At 44.5% G+C, this 21,350-nt stretch overlaps 1 protein-coding gene across 1 annotated transcript in view; it reads left to right on the forward strand.

Annotated features, from left to right (window-relative positions):
- Positions 1-21,350, forward strand: part of PFKL (phosphofructokinase, liver type) — a 158,808-nt gene that overhangs the window by 9,786 nt on the left and 127,672 nt on the right. The window contains exon 3 of the mRNA XM_040357096.1: positions 16,174-16,251. Coding sequence (XP_040213030.1) covers positions 16,174-16,251 — 78 coding nt within the window. The remainder of the gene's footprint in view (positions 1-16,173; positions 16,252-21,350) is intronic.

The raw sequence follows: 21,350 nt of genomic DNA on the forward strand, positions 1-21,350 counted from the left end.
CACAGATATAAGACATACAGTATTGAGACACCGGCAGGGTTGTGGACGGTGTGTATGTGTCACCTATGTTCCTCATACACATGGAAGGGGCTCTAGGGGTTTACTCATGTGGAATCCTAATAAGTTCTATTAGGGTCCTGAAGCCCAAAGGCTTTGTAGAGCTTTGGATGGGATAAAGCCTTCATTCCTAGGTCCACATCTTGCCTGGTAGCCAGACCTCATTTGTCTCTGTTGTCTACAGGTGCATATATCTGAGAACCGACTGAGGGCTTTCTTTCCCTACCATTCTCTCTGCTATGGGAGCCCGCTGCTTTGTGAAAAGGCTGACTGAACACTAAAAGGTACCAGTGCTGCCTGTTTGTTTTGGATGAGCAAATGTTTTGTTTTTATGCTATGGTCTTGCTGTGCCAAGCCCTCCTGTATTGAAAATGGCATTTGTTTGCTGCCTTGCTAAAAAAAAAAAAAAGTACAGAAACCATTTGCTTGGGCTGTTCCTGGATATCGCTATCTCCTGCATGGTTTAATGCTGCCAATATACATTGATCAGCCATGACATTATGACCACCCACCATGACCTATTGAGGCATGGACGCCACTAGACCTCTGAATGTATGCTGTGGTATCTGGAAAGCTGTCGGTAGCTTCTTCTTTCTCCAGTTGCTCTGTGGATTGAACTTTTTTCCAGCACATTCAACAGATGCTTAATTGGATTGAGATCTGGAAAATTGGAGGCCAAGTCAAAACCTCAAACTCCATTGTTGTGTTCCTCAAACCATTCTTGAATTCATCAGACCAGGCCACCGTCTTCCTTTGCTCCGTGGTCCAGATCTGATGCTCACGTACCCATTGTAAGCGCATTTGGCAGTGGTTGGCATGGGCAGCCTGACTGGTCTGTGGCTATGCAGTCCCATACGCAACAAACTGCAATGCACTGTGTGTTCTGACACCTTTCTGTATTGGCCAACAATAATTTTTCCTACAATTTGAACTACAGTAGCTCTTTTATTTTATTGGTCTACAAAGGGCAGCTTTTGTTCCTCACGTGCATCAATGAGCCTCGGCTGCCTATGACCCTTAGGCTGATTTTTCCTTCCTCGGACCACTTTTGGTAGGTCCTGACCACTGCAGATTGGGAACATCCTACAAGAGCTGCAGTTTTGGAGTTGCTCTGAACCTGCTGCCTAGCCAATGCAATTTGGTCCTTATCACCATAATGGACTCTCGTTCATCGATGCCTTCATTTCTGTGTGCTTTACTCTCTTCTGAACTTGTACTGGGTTCACTGAACAGTCCAGTTTCGCCATTGGGGTTCATCTGTATACCTATTGCAGTGCATGTGCAGCATGAATTAACATATTGTTTTACTATTATGTTTCGTTCTTGCTTGAAGAAAAAGTTATAAAAACGATTTGGTCTTTGCCAAAGTTGCTCAGATCTTTGCACTTGCTAACTTATTTTTTTTCTGTTTTTAGCATGCCCACTTCAGGGACAACACATTCACTGTTTGCCTATAATATTCCACCCACTTTTAGGTGCCATTATAACGAGATAATCAAGGTTATTCCTTTTACCTGTTAGAAGTCATAAAGTTATGGCTGATTGAATATACACACTTGCACTATCGCACATTTTCCCAGAATTATTTACAGCTTGGGATATATCAAATCATTTAAACAAGTGCATTATGACAGATTTTATTTTAATTGGACCTTTTTAACCTACCTGGTCCTTTCCACCATCTCATCCCTACACCCATCCTCAAAATACCAAACTGCTATTTATTATTCTTACCTTTTTTGGGGAATTCTACCTCTATTTCCTAGGTTCTCCCCTAGGTGTGAATGCGGCCTCTTTCCACAGAATCCTGGGATACCCACATCACACATCCCAGGAAGCCACAGAGTATCTTACTGTACATACGCTGCAGCCCTCATTGGGAGGGCTGACTTTCTCTTCCTAATACTTGCAGCCAGTGCTCTGATGTGCTGCGGCACATGCATGTTGGTTGGAAGAGACTGTTGGTCTTCTGATAACGTTGCAGCTAAAGATGGCAAAGTGGAATCCCAACACAGCAGTGGCATAGTGGGTCTCAACATAAGATCGCTGGGCATTTTAAGTGTGTTTTTTGTGGACTATTTAATGAAAAGTGTAAAGGGTGGGGGAATGGTGAATTTCCTCCTTAATCGGTAAACCATAGCTAGTTGACTTGCTTGCTTTTCAGGAGAACTTCTAGATAGAATGTTTCTCCAAAACGATCTTATGCCTGTCTAGGGAAGGCAGTAAAAGTAACTTGTAGCAACTGACCAGATTTCCTTTAGCTCAAGCTTTTTAGGAATGTTGAACTTGCATGTATATTTTAAAGTAAGGCCGACCATAGACTGTTCAAATCTCGGCAGGCTAAGCAGGAACCGTCCAAGATTCAAACCATGTATGGGCAGGCTGAATGTACCAAGTTGATTTATAGATCAACTCGGGTACAACCAGTCTGCTGGATTTTGCATTTAATTTACGCTAGCCGCAAGGAATGGCCACTGTAGTTTCCCAGTGGGTGGTGAGGGGTGGAGAAGCCGTCCCTGCCAGGAGAAGACAATGGCCTGGTGGGAGGGATTCCCCGTCAATACTGTTTGCTGCAACTTGTGGTTGAGTCTAAAAATATATTTTTTTCTATTTAAGTTGGCAGAAGTAGTAAAGGTACAACACTTTGCACAAAAGCTAGAAAATGGTGTAAGCATTTGTGTATATTGAGAATATGGTGTACTTTTATATAGAACTAATCGCTAAAACAATCACGAATCACTTTAGTAGCCTACATAGGTAACAACTTGCAGTCAAGGTTTGTCTTGTAAGAAAAGTTAATGGCATTAAAGTAAGAGCATAATGTACAAATACATGTACCGTGTTTTTTTTGGCGTATAAGACGACTTTTTGGATGCACAAAAATGCATCCAAAGTCGGGGGTCGTCTTATACGCCGGTGACAGTCTCCGTCTGCTGCGAGCGTCCATGATTTAAAAGCCGCTCCTTCTTCTCAGCGTGTCCTGTGATAGGCGGAACACAAATCTTCCCAGCAGCGCCTCTGTTCTGTGTTCCTCCTATCACAGATGCCTTCTCATCCTCGGACGAGAGGACGTCCGTGATAGGCTGAACAAAGAACAGAGGCGCTGCTGGGAAAATTTGTGTTCCGCCTATCACAGGACAGTCTGAGGAGAAGGCGCGGCTTTCAAATCATGGACGCTCGCAGCAGACGGAGACTGTCACCGGCCTGGAAGTCAAATCAGCAAAACGTGAGTGATGGCACAGTGGGGGGCAAGTGATGGCACAGTGGGGGCAAGTGATGTAATGGCACAGTGAGGCATGTGATGTAATGTAATGGCACAGTGAGATTTGAAAAAAGCCTGTTTCTGTCAGCGGTTCTGGCTACCCCTCAGCTTCCAGAAAGACTAGTAGGAAGGGGGTAGTCTTATATGGTGAGTATATCCCAAAACCAATTTTTTTTTTCCTGGAAAAATAGGGGGTCGTCTTATACGCCAGCAAATACGGTATGTAGGTATGGGCTGTTTTGGCCACAACTTTTTTTTTTTTTTTTTTTTTTATATCTTGGTTTGCATGTGACTTATGAATAATTGCTGTAACTATCACTGTTATGCAATTTTGCATGCGTTCACAAAATGTATAAAAAAAAACACCTGTCAAGCTTATATTGACATCCATTGTGAATGGCACCCTGAAGGCAGCAAGCAGATGCACATTTTTTTTCACACAAAATGCAGGCAAACGCAGGAGAAACTCCATAAGGTGCATGAGCTACTGTATTTATTGGCAAATAACACTCACTTTTTTACCCTGAAAATAGAGGGTAAACTCTGCCTGCGTGTTATACGCAGGGGGCTGCGGAAAGTTTTTTTTCCCGACACTTCCCTCTTAAAGTTAGGGTAAATACAGTACTTTTAATGCGTTTTTATCATGCTTAGGGCAGCCCATTGAAAAAAATGCCTGACGTCATGCATCATAGTGTGAATTTGTGTTTAACCAGTTCAGCTTCAGAGCTATATTTTAGCAGCAGGCCTACTATTTCAGAAATGACTTTATTGCTTATGATAATGAAATGAAGCATACTGCATGGTGCTTGTCCAAAAAAAAAAAAAAACACCTTATTCCATGTCGTCTTTCAGGAAGCGTATATACAGTTTTGATATTTAAAAAGCTAATGGGCCCTTTATGCAGGTTAATTTGGCTAGCTGACCGTTTATAATGTAATTTCTAAAAACCGTATCACAGATCTCTGCATTCATAGTAACCTGATTGAGATGTAAAAATAATGCTGGTCTTTAGGGCCGAAACAACTAATCGATCGACAACTAATCGATTATGAAATCGATTACAATTTTCATAATCGATTAATTGGCCAGTAAAGTAACTAAAATTGGCCCTTTATAGTACACAAAAGCAAATTGCTACTGTAAATATTACTTTCACTGTGCCACAGTAAAAAAATGAACCACTTACAGTAGCGATTATTTGCTCTTTTTGTACTTGCTTTTGTTTTTTTAACCCCATTATGTTACTAAACATCTCAGGCCTGGGTCACACCTCTATTTTTTGCAGAAACACACTACATACAGTTAACTTAAATGTTTTCCTATGGGACACGTTGACATTCATGATTTTTTTTTTTTTTTCAGCTGCTGCGTATTTGGAAACAGCAAGGACTTTTTAACGCATAACGGTTCTATTTTTTTTTGGTTCAATATACTTCAATGGAGAAGCTGCAGAAAAGCATGTAATGTGTTGTTGCGGCAATTTGTGTTTTGTAATCTGCCCAACAACAAATTGGCCCAAAAAAATAGAAAATTATTATTATTTTTTTTTTTAAGGCTATTATCCAATTTAATCAAAACAATAATCTGCCAACTAATCGATTATGAAAATAATCGTTAGTTGCAACCCCACTGGTCTTTGGGTTATAACCGTTTTATTGAATGCAATTATTTTAAAAATTAGGTTCTCTACCTATAAAGGTCTTGATGGTACTTTTTTTTTTTTTTACACAAGGCAAAAAGCTTTGCTTACAGAAATTGCAATGCAAATACGGAGTGCTGACAAAAAAATGCCTAATATGAACTTAGAAATCAGGTAAAGCAGTAAAGGCTCTCTTTATGATGGTAGTTCAATCCCTAAGCTTACCTTTACCGTTTTTATTTGCATTTGCCCTAGATATAATGCCTTTTTGGCTTTGCTTTTAAACCCACTCTGTCTTAAGACAAGAACAAACTGAAACAATATGTTTTCAGAGCAAAGAGCATTTTGATAGGATATGGGAAGTGCAAACATAGTTCAGGCTATCCTATTAAGCAGGCAAAGTTCATTCTTTTGTGTTGGTAAAGCTAGCTGAACATTTCATTAAATCTGAAAAGTTAGTTATTATTGACAGACACAAAAAAAAAAACTATGCGTGCACCTGTATTAATTTGAAACTTAAAGTGGATGTAAACCGATTCATGAAATTCAAGCTGGGCACATACAGAATCTCACAATGAGTACACCCCTCATATTTTATATATTTTCACGTGAAAATATTCTTCCTCATCTGCTCACAGAGTAGTGGCTGAGGGGATCCGAGTAGTCTACTTACCCCAGTTTTATTCCGGCGTCCTTGGTATGCCCCTTTAGTGTGACTGGTGGCGAATGTTCCTTGGCGGCTGCCAATGCGATGGGACCTTTTATCGCAAGGTCATACGTTTTCATCCTGCTTGCAGTCGCTGGCCTTCACGACATGGCTGTTGACAGTTGGATAGTAAGTGACTGTTGCCCGTCGGTTCGGTGCTTCCACAATGCTGAGAGCATGGAAGTCATCTTTCAGATGAATTACCTTCGACTTGAAGGGCCTACATCTCTAGGTGTGGCGATGGAGTGACGTTCACGTACATATTCGGCTTCCAGCACCACCATGGAGTGGTTGAAAGACTTGCTTTTCGTTCCATTGAGGGGCGGATGTTTTTCCGCGACCCTTGGCAGCTCATTCACTGCTGGGTACGTTGTCCAAGGGGTTCCACGTGTGGCCCCTCTGGTTCAATCACTGCTGCTTTTGTGGGATTTAATCTGGTACCCTGGGTGTTTTCAGAAACCACCTTTTTTTTTTTTTTTTTTTTAAATCAGAAAAGTGTTTATTTTTTCTTTTGAAAAAGGAACACAGTAGCAGTACAGAATACCAGGAATACACAGCATTAATTGGCGACAAAAAGGAAACAAGGCCATTCAGGGTACAGAATTGGTAAAACATATAACCAAGAAACAGTACATATTCTCAATGGCAATACTAAAGCAATTCCTCCAAACTCCCGGCACACTGCTATTAAGCACATTGAGCACAAAAGAAATATAAGGCGGTGAATGATAATAAAAATAAAACAAAAAACAGGGAAAAAATAAAGAAAATAAAAACTAAAACAATAAGGGGTGGGGGAACCACCCCAGCCTGTTGCCAAAGGTATCACATATGTTAGACCATACATCCCGTGAACTCCTCGACCATTAGTATAGAGAGATGATCCCATCTCTCCATTGCGCACAACCCGGTCCTCAACCAAGTAATAATCTGTCAAGTACCAGTTGTGGGGGGGGGCACTTCCCGGGGAACTCAGCCACCCCTGCCATATGTTGTCAAATTTTTGTGGCGCTTTTCTGTGCAAGTACGTGTTCTTCTCCCTTATAAGGATCCTATTGACCTCCTGTATCCACTGCCGGCTCGACGGAGCTCGGGCCGACAACCAATATCTCGCTATAAGCTTTCGTGCCAAATACAGTAGTCTAAGCAAGGCAGTGTACACAGGAGGCGGGAACAGGTCCTCGTCCACGCCACCCAGCAAGCACACCAGTGGGCCTACCGGCAGCTGGACCTGATAGACAGAGTTAATGACCTTAACCACAGCGTTCCAGTATCTCACCAACTTGGGGCACCTCCACAGCATGTGGATGAGGTCTCCCGGGTGTGCCTGACATTTGGGACATATGGGTGTATCACGCCTACCCCAACGGTGCAATTGTACTGGAGTCCGATATACCCTGTGAAGAATAAATAAATGCGACAATCTTTGGGCTGCTGAGACTGAAACCAAGGGCCCTGTACTCAGTATTTGCTCCCATTGCTCCCCATCTATCGGACCTATATCACTCTCCCATTTCCCTCTGCAGGGAAGGACATCAGGGGCTTGTAAGGGTGCTAGTAGTTGTAGGTACGTCCTGGAAATGAACCCCTTTTTCTCAGTTTCCTCGAAGACTGCGCTTAGGAAGCGAGATTCCTCCTGTCGCAATGTGGAACAGTGACCCTGAGATCTAATCGCGTGAGCTAGCCTAAGATATTGAAATTGTGACCCGACCAGTAAAGGGAATTCCTCCTTCAGCCGTTCAAACGATTTCAGGGCCGCCCCATCGAAAATTTGACTTAAGAATTGAATGCCCGCTGTCTCCCACCTGGAGCAATCCTGAATTTTAACTAACTCGGTATAAAATCTATTCCGCCAAATGGGCGTACTAGGCAAGAAACCTATGATCCCCATCCTCCTCCTAACCGCATTCCACAGTTTTTTTAAAAGGCAAATCGTAGGGCTAGTGTCCGGAACCCCAGGGAAACCCATCTCCATATGAGACATTGCAGAGTACGAGGTGGTGGGGTCAATGAGCAAGGCTCTAGAAGGGTCCGTCACTGTCGGCTGGTCCCAACCTGCAAAGTGCTGTAATTGGGCTGCGTAGAAATACGCCTGAGCATGGGGAACAGCCATTCCCCCCTGATCCTTAGGGTATTGTAAAGTGGAGAGTTTTATTCTGGCCACCCGATTATTCCAAATAAGGGACCGGAATTGGGAGTCTATGCGTTGAAACCAGCATTTCGGGATCCACACCGGGGCATTATGCAAGATGTACAGCAACTGAGGGGCCCAGACCATTTTAATTAGGTTTATTCTCCCCGTTACTGTCAGAGGCAGTTTACACCAGGCAGAACATTTAGTTTTAAATTTACTTAGTAAAGGCTTAAGATTTAGGGACACATAGTCTGTAGGATCTTTAGTAACTACAATTCCCAGATATTTAAAGGATTCTACCATTTGTATTCTGGACGCTATCCCAGGCAATTCCGATGGAGGATCATCGAGTGGAAGGAGAACTGACTTTTTGCCAGTTAATGGCAAAGCCAGACAGCTCTCCAAATCTCTCAATGAGTTGCATCACAGCTAACAGGGACCCCTCCGTGTCCCCCAAATACAGCAGTGCGTCGTCCGCATACAGGGACAGTCTGGTCTCTCCATGCCTGCGTCGAAACCCCACTATGTCAGGGGACGTGCGTATTACTTCGGCCAAGGGTTCCAATGCTAGGGCAAAAAGCAGGGGCGACAAAGGGCACCCCTGCCTGGTGCCCCGAAACAAAGGAAAGACCTCCGACATCTCGTCATTAATCCTGATTCTCGCTGACGGGGCTGCGTACAGAAGTTTAATCCACTTAATAAAGTCCTCCCCCAGGCCAAACATCGCCAGCACTGACCAGAGATACCTCCACTCAACGCTGTCAAAAGCTTTGGCAGCGTCAAGCGAGAGAATCGCTCTATGTCCCGGATTCTCCACCGGCAGCTGCAGATTCAGGAAGAGCCTCCTGATGTTCAGTGCCGTGGAGCGGGCGGGGATAAAGCCAGACTGGTCCACATGGACCAGCCTGGCTATAACCGTGGAAAGTCTCGTTGCCAGAACTCGTGCCAGGATTTTAACATCTGAATTTAGTAACGATATAGGCCTGTAAGAGTCAGGCTGCAATGGGTCCTTGCCTGGCTTAGGAAGTACCACCACCACAGCTTCACCCATAGAGGTTGGTAGTCTACTCTTCTCAAAGGAGTCATTAAGTACCTCCAACAGCCCTGGCAAAAGCGTTCCTCCGTACTTTTTATAGGTCTCTATGGGCAACCCATCTGCACCTGGTGCTTTACTGTTTGCCATTTGCGACACAGCCAGCGATAATTCCTCTAATTTAAGTGGAGCGTTCAGCATCAATACCTCCTGGGCCGTAGCCTTAGGTAAGGCACATTGGCCCAGAAAGCTGGAGATCGCTTCCTCGGTGGGATCCACCTTGGATGTATACACCTCTTTGAAGAATTCCGTAAATACCGAAGCAACTTGGGTCTGATCACCGACTGTGTCACCAAGCGGCGTTTGAATGGCTGCTATATGTGTCTTACCCTGCTGTGCTCTCGCAATCACTGCCAAGAGGTGCCCTGTATTTTCTCCTTCATTAAAATAAGTTTGTTGAATAAAAAAACGTTTATTTTCGGCTGCATTTAACGTGACTTGCTGATATAGCGTTTGAGCCTCCAACCACTTCCTTTCTGTAACATCTGTGGGGTCCTGAATGTATTGTATTTCTGCCTCCCCAGCCATACTCATAACTGTATTTTCCCACTCTTTAGTTTTAGTTTTAATGTTGGATATCTGTTTAATAATGAGTCCCCTCAGGTGGGCCTTCAGGGCGTCCCATACCACCGCCAAGCTGGCGGTACCTTTGTTGACTGAAAGGAAATTGGTGATTGCCCCAGAAATTGGGAAATCGGGAATGGGGAATAATTCATACCAAAACGGGTTTACTTTCCATAGTCTAGTTTGTGATTGTTGAGCAAACCTGACACCCAACACCAGGGGAGAATGGTCCGATATATTCCTAGGAACATACCGAACTGAGTCTGTCCTATCTTGTGCCCCTACATTCCCTAAGCAAAGGTCAATACATGACAGGCAATGGTAAGTGGCCGAATAACATCAGTACACCCGTACCTCCGGATTCCTCTCCCTCCAGATGTCCCGTAGGCCCAACTCGTTAATCAATTTGGCAAAAGGAGTCATACCCCCCACATCAGCCCTGCTCACCGATCGGGGTGAAAACCTGTCCAAACATCTGTTTAACACATTGTTAAAGTCGCCCAGCACCCATAATGGCGCACTAGAATGCAGGGCCATAAATTGTGAGAGCTTAACTAAGCATTCAGGTGTGTATGGCGGGGGAATATAGATATTAGCTATGATACAGCAAACCCCCATTACCCTGCAGAGCAAGAACACATATCTCCCTTGGTCATCTATAACCGACTGTAGCAACTCAAAGGGTATAGTATTAGCTATTAAAATACTAACACCTTTGGAATATGCGGTATGAGTGGAGTGGAACTGAGTTTGGTATGAGCCTCTCTTTAGAGTAGCTAGGGTGTCCGGCTGCAGGTGAGTTTCCTGCAGGCAAACAACCGCCGCTGCATGCCTCTTTAGAGCAGTAAATAAGGCCACCCTCTTCACCCCGTCACTCAGCCCCCGCACATTCCAAGAGACAAAATTTAAAACAGACGCCATAGTCTAAATGAGTAGCAACAATAGACACAGGGCACTTCATATACATGCAATGTAACATTGTAGTACAGGGCCTAATGCGCCAGAGCCATTCCCCTGAGTGCCATGAATTCTCATAACCAGTCCAGCAACCAATTTGCACTCCAGCACAGATAAGCAAGTACATACCACCCACAGTTCTCGTACGTAGAAGTCCAAAAAGATGGCAGGTAGCAGGCACACCGTGTCGTGATTTCACAAGAAAGTACTGGCAACAGGCTGAAAAAAAAACAAAATCAAAAGGACAAAAAAACATAAAACTTATAAAAAATAGGGGAAACAAAAAAAAGCAGCAAAAACAGAACACAGCTTAGCTGCAAAAACTGATCCTCGCAGGACAAGTGGGGAACTGGGGGGGCCCCAACGTCTCGATACAACATAACGATCGAAGGAGCTTGCATTCGTGCCCTTCACATCAGGACGCAATCAAACAGCTTCTTCCAGAGTTCCATCCATCCGCCTATACAGGAACATAAAACAAAAAAGGTTCTGTAGATGTAAAACCCCCCTTATCTTGACCCTACTCAGGGAAAACTCTAGACATCCGTGGCGGTGTAGGTGAAGCTCAGTGAACCGGAGGGGGTGCCCCTCAACGAATGTTCCATTCTGTCCAACCAGGCGGATGCTGCGGCGGGATTCTCAAAAAAGTGGGTTTCGTTGTTGGCAACGACACGCAATTTAGCAGGGTAGAGCATAGCGTATACCACCTCATATTTTCTGAGGCGCCTCTTTACATCAGTGAACTGGGCCCGCCGACGTTGCACCTCTGCGGAAAAATCTGGATAGAAGGAAATTCTTGTATTATCAATTTTCATAAGGTCACCCTTGGTTCTAGCACACTGTAGGATAGCATCACGATCCTTGAAATTTTAGGAGTTTAAAGAGGAACGGGCGCGGGGGTGCGCCAGGCCTCGGAGGCCTAGCTGGGACTCTGTGAGCCCTTTCCACAGCAAACATTCTTGAGAAGGCCTGGTCCCCAAAAGTGCTAGTCAGCCAATTTTCTATAAAGGCCACTGGGTTCTTTCCTTCTGCCTTTTCTGGGATCCCCACTGCCCTTATATTATTCCTTCTTAGTCTGTTCTCCATGTCCTCTAAACGGGCAGTGTGACCAGAGGAGTGGGACTGTAAGTGGTGTACTTCCCTCAATAATGGTGCCACATCATCCTCCACGTTGCTCATCCTCCCCTCTAGGTCAGCGGTGCGGTCACGGAGTTTTTGCATGTCATGTCTGAGTAAATTGACCTCCAGTTTCACCCCCTTAATTTCGGTGGTCAAAGCAGTGATAGCCACCTTGCAGGACGTGACTGCTGACAACACGTCTCTCAGAGTGGGTTCTGCCGTAGGCCCCGAAGGACCCGGCTCCTCAGCGGTTGCAGGGAGGGGGGCCTGTGTACTTACTGCGTCCCACATGGCGGTATCCGCGTCGTCGTCGGACCAGACCAGCCCCGAGGCCTCCATCTCCTCACGCTCCAATCGGTCTGTGGATGGATGTTCAGACCGGGGAGGGATATCCTTAGCCCCCGGCTTGGTGAATAGCCGTATTGCTGCTTCCTTAGCCGAGCGCGTGGAGCGGGCGCCATCTTGTGCCGCATGGTCCGCCGCGGCTGAGAAATCTTTCCCCCTCCGGGACATATTTGCGTGCCGTCACCGGTCCACAACAGGATAGCGAGCCTGTCCGGGTCACAAGGAGCCAAGTAGTGAGGTTTGCGGGGGTATAGGATAGATATATCAGGATCGAGTACAGGATTCCCGGCGGAGCTAGAGCTCAGTGCGTCCTACTCCATCGGCTGCAAGCCACGCCCCCCAGAAACCACCTTTTTAAGGTACATGGGTACATAGAGAATAAGTAGCTTTCCGTGGATGTTACCTCTACCAGGGGGTCTTGAGTGGTGGCTTCCCACTTACTCATCCTAAAGGGTGAGGCGGTGCTGCGTCCGCAGCCCTGTCTCTACCTGAGGTTTGTTTCGGCCTTTTTATCAAAATGTGGACATTGTGCTTCATCCTTGTGTCCTCGGCCGTCGCATTCCAAGCGGTTGCTTGCTTTCCTTGGGCTTGGTACAAGCTCTGCAGGGTGTATCTGTCTGCTACGACACTGTTTTCGGAGGTCAGACTCACTGTTTGTGTCTGACTGGCCCATAGGAAGGCCTGGGGGGTCTCGTCGGCCACCGTGTCTCAGTGGATCAGACAGATTGTAATCAGGCTATGCCCTTAAAGTTGAGTTCCACCCAGATTTTTTTTTTTTTTTTTTTTTACCAAAAAATAAATAAATTATACTTACCAGAAAGGGCTGTTGCTATGCGGAAGTAGCTCTTCTGCCTCCTTCCCGACCGCGGTCCTCTTCTTCGTCGTGGTGTCTTCTGGGAACTGTGTGCATCCCAGGAGGCAGCCGCCTGTTCACAAAGCGCCGCGCGAGTAGGAAATGGGCAGTGAAGCCATAAGGCTTCACTGCCTGTTTCCCTTAGTCAGGATGGAGGCACCAGGACCGAGCGATCGCCGTCGGGAGGCCCATCATCGCTGGCGCCTAGGACAGGTAAGTGTCCTTATTAAAAGTTAGCAGCTACAGTGTTAGTAGCTGCTGACTTTAAAAAAAAAAAAAAAAAAAATTTTGTGGGTGGAATCCCACTTTAACCACTTCAGCCCCGGACCAGATTGCTGGTCAAAGACCAGGCCACTTTATGCGATTCGGCACTGCGTCGCTTTAACTGACAATTATGCGGTCATGCGACGTGGCTCCCAAACAAAATTGGCGTCCTTTTTTTTCTCACAAATAGAGCTTTCTTTTGGTGGTATTTGATCACCTGCGTTTTTTTTTAGTTTTTGCGCTATAAACAAAAATAGAGCGACAATTTTGAAAAAAGTTATATTTTTTACTTTTTGCTGTAATAAATATCCCCCAAAAATATATAAAAAAACATTATTTTTTCCCTCAGTTTAGGCCGATACGTATTCTTCTACATATTTTTCGTAAAAAAATCGCAATAAGCGTTTATTGGTTTGCGCAAAAGTTATAGCGTTTACAAAATAGGGGATAGTTTTATGGCATTTTTATTATTTTTTTTTTTACTAGTAATGGTGGCGATCAGTACTGCGACCTTTATGGCGGACACTTTTGACACATTTCTGGGACCATTGGCATTTTTATAGCGATCAGTGCTATAAAAATGCATTGATTACTATAAAAATGCCACTGGCAGGGAAAAGGTGGTTAAGTATGTTCCCTGGGTGTGTTCTAACTGAAGGGGGGGGGACTGACTTGGGGAAATGACTGATTGTTCATACAATGTATGAACAGCAATCGGGCATTTCTCCCCCCGACACGAACGGGAGCTGTGTGGTTACACACATAGCTCCCGGTTCTCGCTCTGTAACGAGTGATCGCGGGTGCCTGGCGGTAATTGCGCCCGTCAGGGGCGAGCGGGGGGCGTGCGTGCGCGCCCCTATTGGCTGCTCTGCGAGATGATGTAGATATACGTGTTCTCGCCCAGCAGAGCCGACCTTCCGCCGTAAAACTGCGGCGGCTGTTCGGCAAACGGTTAAAGGGCGGGCGCCTCCCTTTCCTGGCATTCGACCAGGGCAATAGGTGCCTCCCTGGGTTTTCCGACATCAAGCGTCGGTCTCCCAGGTGTTTAAGGCGGCGTCCTGGTCATCCGTTTACACTTTCACTTAGTTTAACTAGGTTGACCAGCATGCGGATGCCTGCTTCAGCCACAAGGGTTTGCAGGCGGCTGTTTAAGGTTGCAACTCCTCAGTTGAGCTCTGTTTGTTTGGGGTGATGGTTTAATTGCTCTTCCCACCCCTTGTTTTTTACACTGCTTGGGGACATCCCTAATGTCAAGAATAAGATGCTGTGTCCGTCAATGAACGAAAGAGAAAATTCGATTTTTGTACCATAAAATCCTTTTCTCTGAGTTCATGGACGGACACAGCACCCACCCCTCCTTTTATATGTTTGTACTGCTTTTTGACGAACTGAGCTGCATGATGCAGGGAGAGGGGTTGTACCTAGTGGCACCGCCCTCCAAGGCGGTACTGTACAGTTTTGATGTATATTTAACACTTAACATGCTTTTCTGCCTAGTCCTCTCCTGATAGAAGGCTAATACCCCCAATGTCAAGAATAAGATGCTGTGTCCGTCCATGAACTCAGAGAAAAGGATTTTACGGTGAGAACAAAAATCCAGTTTTTCAGGAGAGAAATGGAACATGTTTTTGCTCAATTCACCAGACATTTGACTATGCAATTATTTTATAAAGTGACCCATAGATTACACAAATATAGAAAATACAGCATATTTTACAATCCAGGAAAAATAAGCAAACGGGTACACAGCAAATACTTGGATGTTCCACACATGACTTTTTTTTGTCATCCTCATTACCATGTAATATATTGGGAGAATAAACAAATCCAATCAATTTTTTTTTTTTTTTTCCAACTCTTTAAACATACATCATCTTACATAAGTATCTCTGATCCTAACTGAAACTGACTATAAATGAGTCTAGGGATTTGGTGTATCTAGCCAAGGAGACCAAAGATTTGGATCACATTTTGTTGGCACCATTGAGCTGCACAAGTTTTATTTTTTGAAGAGGAAGCATTTGATTAATAATTACATTTTCTTAGAGTTGGGGGTTTGTATTTTTTTTTTCCAGATTAGGACTGTCTTGATTTTCATAGAAGAAAAGGAGGCAAACGTTTGACGTTGTACAATTTATGCTTTGCAAAGCCTTCAAAATATTCCAAAAAATACCAGACTGGGTTACAAATATTTATTAAAGGTGGTCAATAAATTGGTGACTTCAGATCAAAAGGGTCTCGCTCTAGGGCAGTTTGCGTTTAAGAGCAAGTAGGAAAAAGTATATTAAAGCGGAGTTCCGGCCACAATTTCACTTTTTAAATATAAATAACCCTGTAATACACAAGCTTAATGTATTCTAGTAAAGTTAGTCTGTAAACTAAGGTCCGTTTTGTTAGGTTGCTACAGCATTTAGACACTTTATAAAATAGAAATTGACTGGGGCCATCTTAAGTGTGGGCATCATGAAGCCAGACTGTATGACTTCCTGGATTTCAGCCTTGCAGACCTCGCACATGCTCAGTGCTCACAAGCAGTGTCAGATCAGGTTTCAGCACCTGTGCTGTCCAAGTCACATGATTCTTTGAGACTGGGGAGTGCACAGACTCCTGGAAAGTTACACCCACTACATTCCCAGGAGTCTGTGCGGTGCATTAAGCACCTAGGTGCAGGAAGTGGGAAGATTAACTATTCTGCCTAGCAACAACACTTTGAAGGCATCTAAAAAAAAAATATATATTTCGTAAAGGACTAATGACATTTTTTTAAAACTACTGATGTAATGTTATATTTATGGGTGGAACTCCACTTTAAGCTGAATCAGTTTGTCTGTTGATGATTTGTATTTTTGTCTGTTTTACTGCTTTAAAGCATATTATTAAACCCCATTAATTCATGTATACCTAGTTCATCTTTGTATAATACAACCTAGCAAGTGTTGTAGAACAGTCACATTGAAATTAACGTTAAATGACCAAAATGCATTTTGGTTTATCTGCACCATGGAAAATCTTTGTGAATGTCCCCCCCTTCAATTTCTGTAATGCATAAAGAAAAAGTATGCTTTAGAAATGCATGTACTGTGCAAAGGGCTCAAATCCAAAAGCCTGTGTTACCATGCTGTTTCAATTTTTTTTTTTTAAATATTTATACATTTTTTTTTTTTTGACTATTTTTTGCAGGGCTATGAAGGATTGGTTGAAGGAGGCGATTGTATCAAGCAAGCAAACTGGCTAAGTGTATCCAATATAATCCAGTTGGTAAGTTTAGTAAGCAAATGGGGTATAATAATTAAAATATTGTAGATTTGTGAAGCATGAGTTGCTAACAATAGTTTAACACTCTGCATGTATCTTTTACATATTAACCACTTCTCATCCGGGCCAATTCTGACACTTCACTCCTACATTTTTTTTTTTTTCACAAACTATTTAGAACCCCCAAACGTATATGGGGTATTTTATTTTAATTTTTTTACCCTAGGGAATAAAATGGCAGTCGTCGCAACTTTTTATGTCACACCGTATTTGCGCAGCAATGTTTTTCAAACGCGTATAAAAAATAAAACATATTTTCATGAATTACAAAAAAACAAAACAGTAAAGTTAGCCCAATTTTTTTTTTTTGTATAATGTGAAAGCTGATGTTACGCCAAATAGACACCTGACGTGATAAGCTTTAAAATTGCGTACACTCGTGGAATGGCGCCAAACTGTGGTACTTAATCTCCAGAGACGTAATGAGAGAAAAAATAAGACTATAGTAAAGTTGGCCCAATTTTTCTCATATTGTAAAAGATAATGTTACGCCAAGCAAATTGTAACGCTTCAAAGTTGCGCCCGCTCGTGGAATGTCGACAAACTTTTTAACAATAACCACCTCAATACAGGGAACTTAAACCCCCTTCCTGCCCAGACCAATTTTCAGCTTTCGGTGCTCTCCCACTTTGAATGACAATTACTCAGTCATGCAACACTGTACCCAAATGAAATTTGCGTAATTTTATTCACCCAAATAGTGCTTTATTTTGGTGATTTTTATTTACGTGTGTGTGTGTTTGTTTTTTTTTGTTTTTTTGTGCTATAAATATAAAAAACATAAATTTTGTGAAAAATTGCCTATTTCTGTCATAAAATTTAGCAAATTAGTAATTTTTCTTCATAAATTTTGGCCAAAATATATACTGCTACTGTGTATATTATTTGGTCTTTGTGAAAGTTATAGAGTCTACAAACTATGGTGCCAATCCCTGAAAATTGATCAATCTGATCACACCTGAAGTACTAACGGCCTAATTTCTTGAGATACTAACAGGTCAGGAAAGTACAAATACCCCCCAAATGACCCCTTTTTAGAAAGTAGACATTCCAAGGTATTGAGTAGCATTGTGACTTTTTTTTCAGTAGTAATTTTTCCCCACAATTCTTTGCAAAATGAAGATGAGTTTTTTTTATTTCAAAACTGTCATATTAACTGGTTATTTCTCTCACGGAGCATATGCATAAAACAAATTACACCCCAAAATACATTCTGCTGCTCTTCCTCAGTATGGGGATACCACATGTGAGACTTTTACACAGCCTGGCCACATACAGAGGCCCAACATCCAAGTGGCACCATCAGGCGTTCTAGGAGCATACATTACATAATTTCCTGGCAACCTATCATTTTTGAAGGCCCTTCATATTTCTAACACCTAGCATGTACATACCAAGAATTGCAATCCAAAACAAATTCTATTGCGGAAAGGGTACAAAAAATAATTATTATTACCTGGTGCTTTTAGTAGTGTCCACAGAGGAGAGCACTGGTCCAGGCAGCAGTCAGGGATATGCTTAGCGGCGGCAATAGTAATTATCCAGAAAGCAGGAAGGGCTATTGTCGGCACAGCCAAAGCATTTGTCCATAGAAATTGTCCAGGCAGAAACAGCCAGCACAGCCATAATATTGGTCCTGGTACACTGCAGACACTCATTATTGTACTGCTCTCCAGCCCTTCATAAACATACTGCCTCTTGCTACAGCTAATTATGTGCGTAGTCCAGGTAGCAGGCAGAGGTGTGGTCCGTTCATGCGGCAGGCAAAGGCATGATGGCAGCAAGTCAGCAGCAGGCTGAGGGCTGCAATCGGGTAAGACCTGTGCACAGGGGTAGAGGCTTCGACCCACCCAAATCTCTATGAAGCCTCCGGACTAGGGTGACCACGTGTCCCAGATTGCCCGGGGCAGTCCCGCATTTTGCAGGACTGTGCCAGGCACATTAATTCCAGGACAATACAGTGTCCCCGAAATAAAACTGACACAGCCACCCCCCCCCCCGGGCAAATCTGATGCCCCCAAAAAAGGCCACCACATCACCGCTTTACTCACTGACCGTACTTGTCCTGGCCGGGAATGCCTGGAGGAGCACAATCCCGTCCCCTGCTTGTGATTGGAGAAATCATAAATTCTGCCTCTTGTATCCAATCACTGTGCTGTGATCCGTTACAGCACAAGCTGATTTTTGGGAAGGGAGGGTGTCCCTGAATGGTAGTTTGGAAATGTGGTCACCCTACTCCGGACTCAGATCCTAATCCGGAAATTACGAAACCCGGAGAAAACAAAAAAAAAACGTTTTCTCCATTTGGAAAAACTATTCCGGAACCACTCACATATGTGAGTCCCTTGTGTACTACAGTAGCAGGGCAAAAGCATAGTCCATAAAACAGGCCTGGGTCAGTTCACGTGCAAGCAGTCCAAACGGTAGTCGTAGGCATAGTCAAAAAGCAGGCCAGGGTCAGTTCACGTGGAAGGCAGTGGCATGGTTATTTGGAGAAGCATGGAAAATGGCCAGCACAGATGATAAAAATAGGGAAATGATTAAAAATACGGGCTAATATTTTAGGGATGTATGATAAAGTTCAAAGCATTTACCAATGCAAAGGCCAGGTTGGGAGGGACACTGGGGACAATGGTATTTTCTTTCTCGTACATCACGGGACACAGAGCGGCATATTCATTACTATGTGGGTTATATGGAGTACCTTCAGGTGATGGACACTGGCAATCTCAAACAGGAAGTGCCCCTCCCTATATAACCCCCTCCCATAGGAGGAGTACCTCAGTTTTTTCGCCAGTGTCTTAGGTGTTGGTCATGGTTTAGCTTACCTCCACATCCTTGGGATTAAGGTGGGCTAACCGGTTCTGTCCAAAGGCCTCAGTGCTAAAGTGGTCAGCAACCGGACCCCAAACCATTGGGGTGTAGCCCATAATGCTTTCTGTTCAGAGAGCTGGACCCTGGGCCCAGAACTTAGAAACCTTTGGGGGCCTAATGTTTCTGTTGCCAGGGTGCTATATGGGCCCAGGACAGTGGCTCCTTCATAGGAACCCAGGGCCTGAAGGTCTAGACGCCACCCACGGAGATGGGGGAAGATTGGACCTCTTGCTGTGCAAAAGTCCTGCGGCATGGAGCAGGTAAGTATTGGGGGAGCTTGCGGAACTTGGTTCTTAGCAGGTTCCCTACAGGGGGTGCACAGGGGGACAGGCCTGGGTATGCTCTGCATTGGCAAGGAATCACTATGTCTGACAGAGACAGGATGATTCAATCTTTTTTCCCCAGTAATATGTGACCTCCCTGGTAAGTGTTGCTTAGCTGGGCTGCTGGCGCTAGGTGTGGGATCTCTGTAAGAGGGGAGTCTTTTTCCCATGCTAAAAGGAGGTCTGTGACCTACCTAAAGGGCTTACCTGCCTGGGTGCCTGCGCTGCTCCATCCTCCTCCATGTGTGATGGCCCCCGCCGACGGGCGCGCGCGCGTGCCCGAAATATAAACGATTTTCGCGCCGTTTCCGTGGTGGGGGCGCGTCCCTGTGGGCGGCGAATCACAAATAAAGGAAGGGGAGGTCCTTCCATTAGCTGCCAAGAGCTCAGTGTCATCCTGAGCTAGAGGAGAGGACACAGAGCGGAGCACGCCGAGGACACCCGGTGGCGAAAGAAGAATTGCAGTTTTTCTAAGGACTGTCAAACCTACAGATAGGTTTTCTTTTCCTTTTTTCAGCAGATGGCTATTGGCAATACTTAGTGGGAGACAGAGTGGTTTCTTTTCCTCTTCAAAAAAAAAAAAAAAAAAAAAAAGAAAAGAGAAGAAGGGAAAGAACTGCTGATCTCCCTTCTCAGTTTGGGCGTTAGTCTCTATCGCTCCCAAACCGACAGATCCCCTTAGCTACGTCTGTGGCTGGGTGATAGCAGGTGTACCTCGGTATTGTACCATGCCTTCTGGGTCAGAGGGTACAAAGGGTGGGGATTCCCCCGCAAAATCCGAGGGCTCAGACACGGCTATGCCGCTGCTCTCCCCACAGGACATATCAGGGCACGCCTTGATGGGACCTGGGGGATCTGGTGCTGGGGCTGATCCAGGTCAGTCCAACCCCGGCTTTGTCACTGAGAGAGTTCTTGCTGTTTCTTTAGGTGAACTAGAGAAAAGAATGGCAAAAAGGATAGCTAAAGCTATATCGGGTAGAAAGCGGACTAGGTCTCCGTCACCCGAGCAAGAACCCTCAGACACAGAAATCCTTTCCCTAGGGGAATTGGATAGACTTGACGCTTTGGACCAGGGTGGTTCAGAGATCGAGGATCTGGATACTGAGGGGTCTGGTTCAGCCTCCCAAGGGGAAAGTTTGTGGGTTCAGGCCTTAACGGACATGGTCCATGAGGCATTTAAGTTACCCATACCAGAACCTCAAGTATCGGCGGTTTCAGCTTTAGGCTCTTTAAGAACGCCTCAAAGCAACGCAGTTTTCCCGATACATCCTCTACTCGAGGAGGTCATGTTTCAGGATTGGATTAAGCCAGATAGAGTCTTTTTACCACCTAAAAAATTCTCTGTTTTATATCCTATGGAGGAGAAATTCTCCAAAAGATGGGCGCCCCCGGCGGTGGACGCAGCCATCTCCTATGTGAACAAATCTTTAACTTGTCCGGTGGAAAACGTACAGGTGTTTAAGGATCCGGTTGATAAACGCTTGGAAACATTACTGAAAGCCTCCTTTACTTCAGCAGGGGCGATAGTTCAGCCCGCTGTGGCTGCTATTGGAATTACCCAAGCATTATCAGATAAGACTAAGCAAATGCTTAAACTTATCCCTGCCCAGCAGGCAGAGGAATTTTCGGATATACCGAGGGCTATACGCTTTACGGTGGATGCTATCAAGGACTCCATCCAGCAGGCATCACGTTTATCCTTTATTTCTAATCCATATGAGAAGGCTCTTATGGTTGAAGAGTTGGGAGGCTGAGCCCCATGCAAAAAGCTCCTGGTAGGGTTTCCCTTCCATGGAGGACGACTCTTCGGAGAAGATCTGCATAGATATATTCAGACTATATCAA

The sequence above is a fragment of the Rana temporaria genome, chromosome 6 (genome assembly GCF_905171775.1).
Source record: "Rana temporaria chromosome 6, aRanTem1.1, whole genome shotgun sequence".
Lineage (NCBI taxonomy): Eukaryota > Metazoa > Chordata > Amphibia > Anura > Ranidae > Rana > Rana temporaria.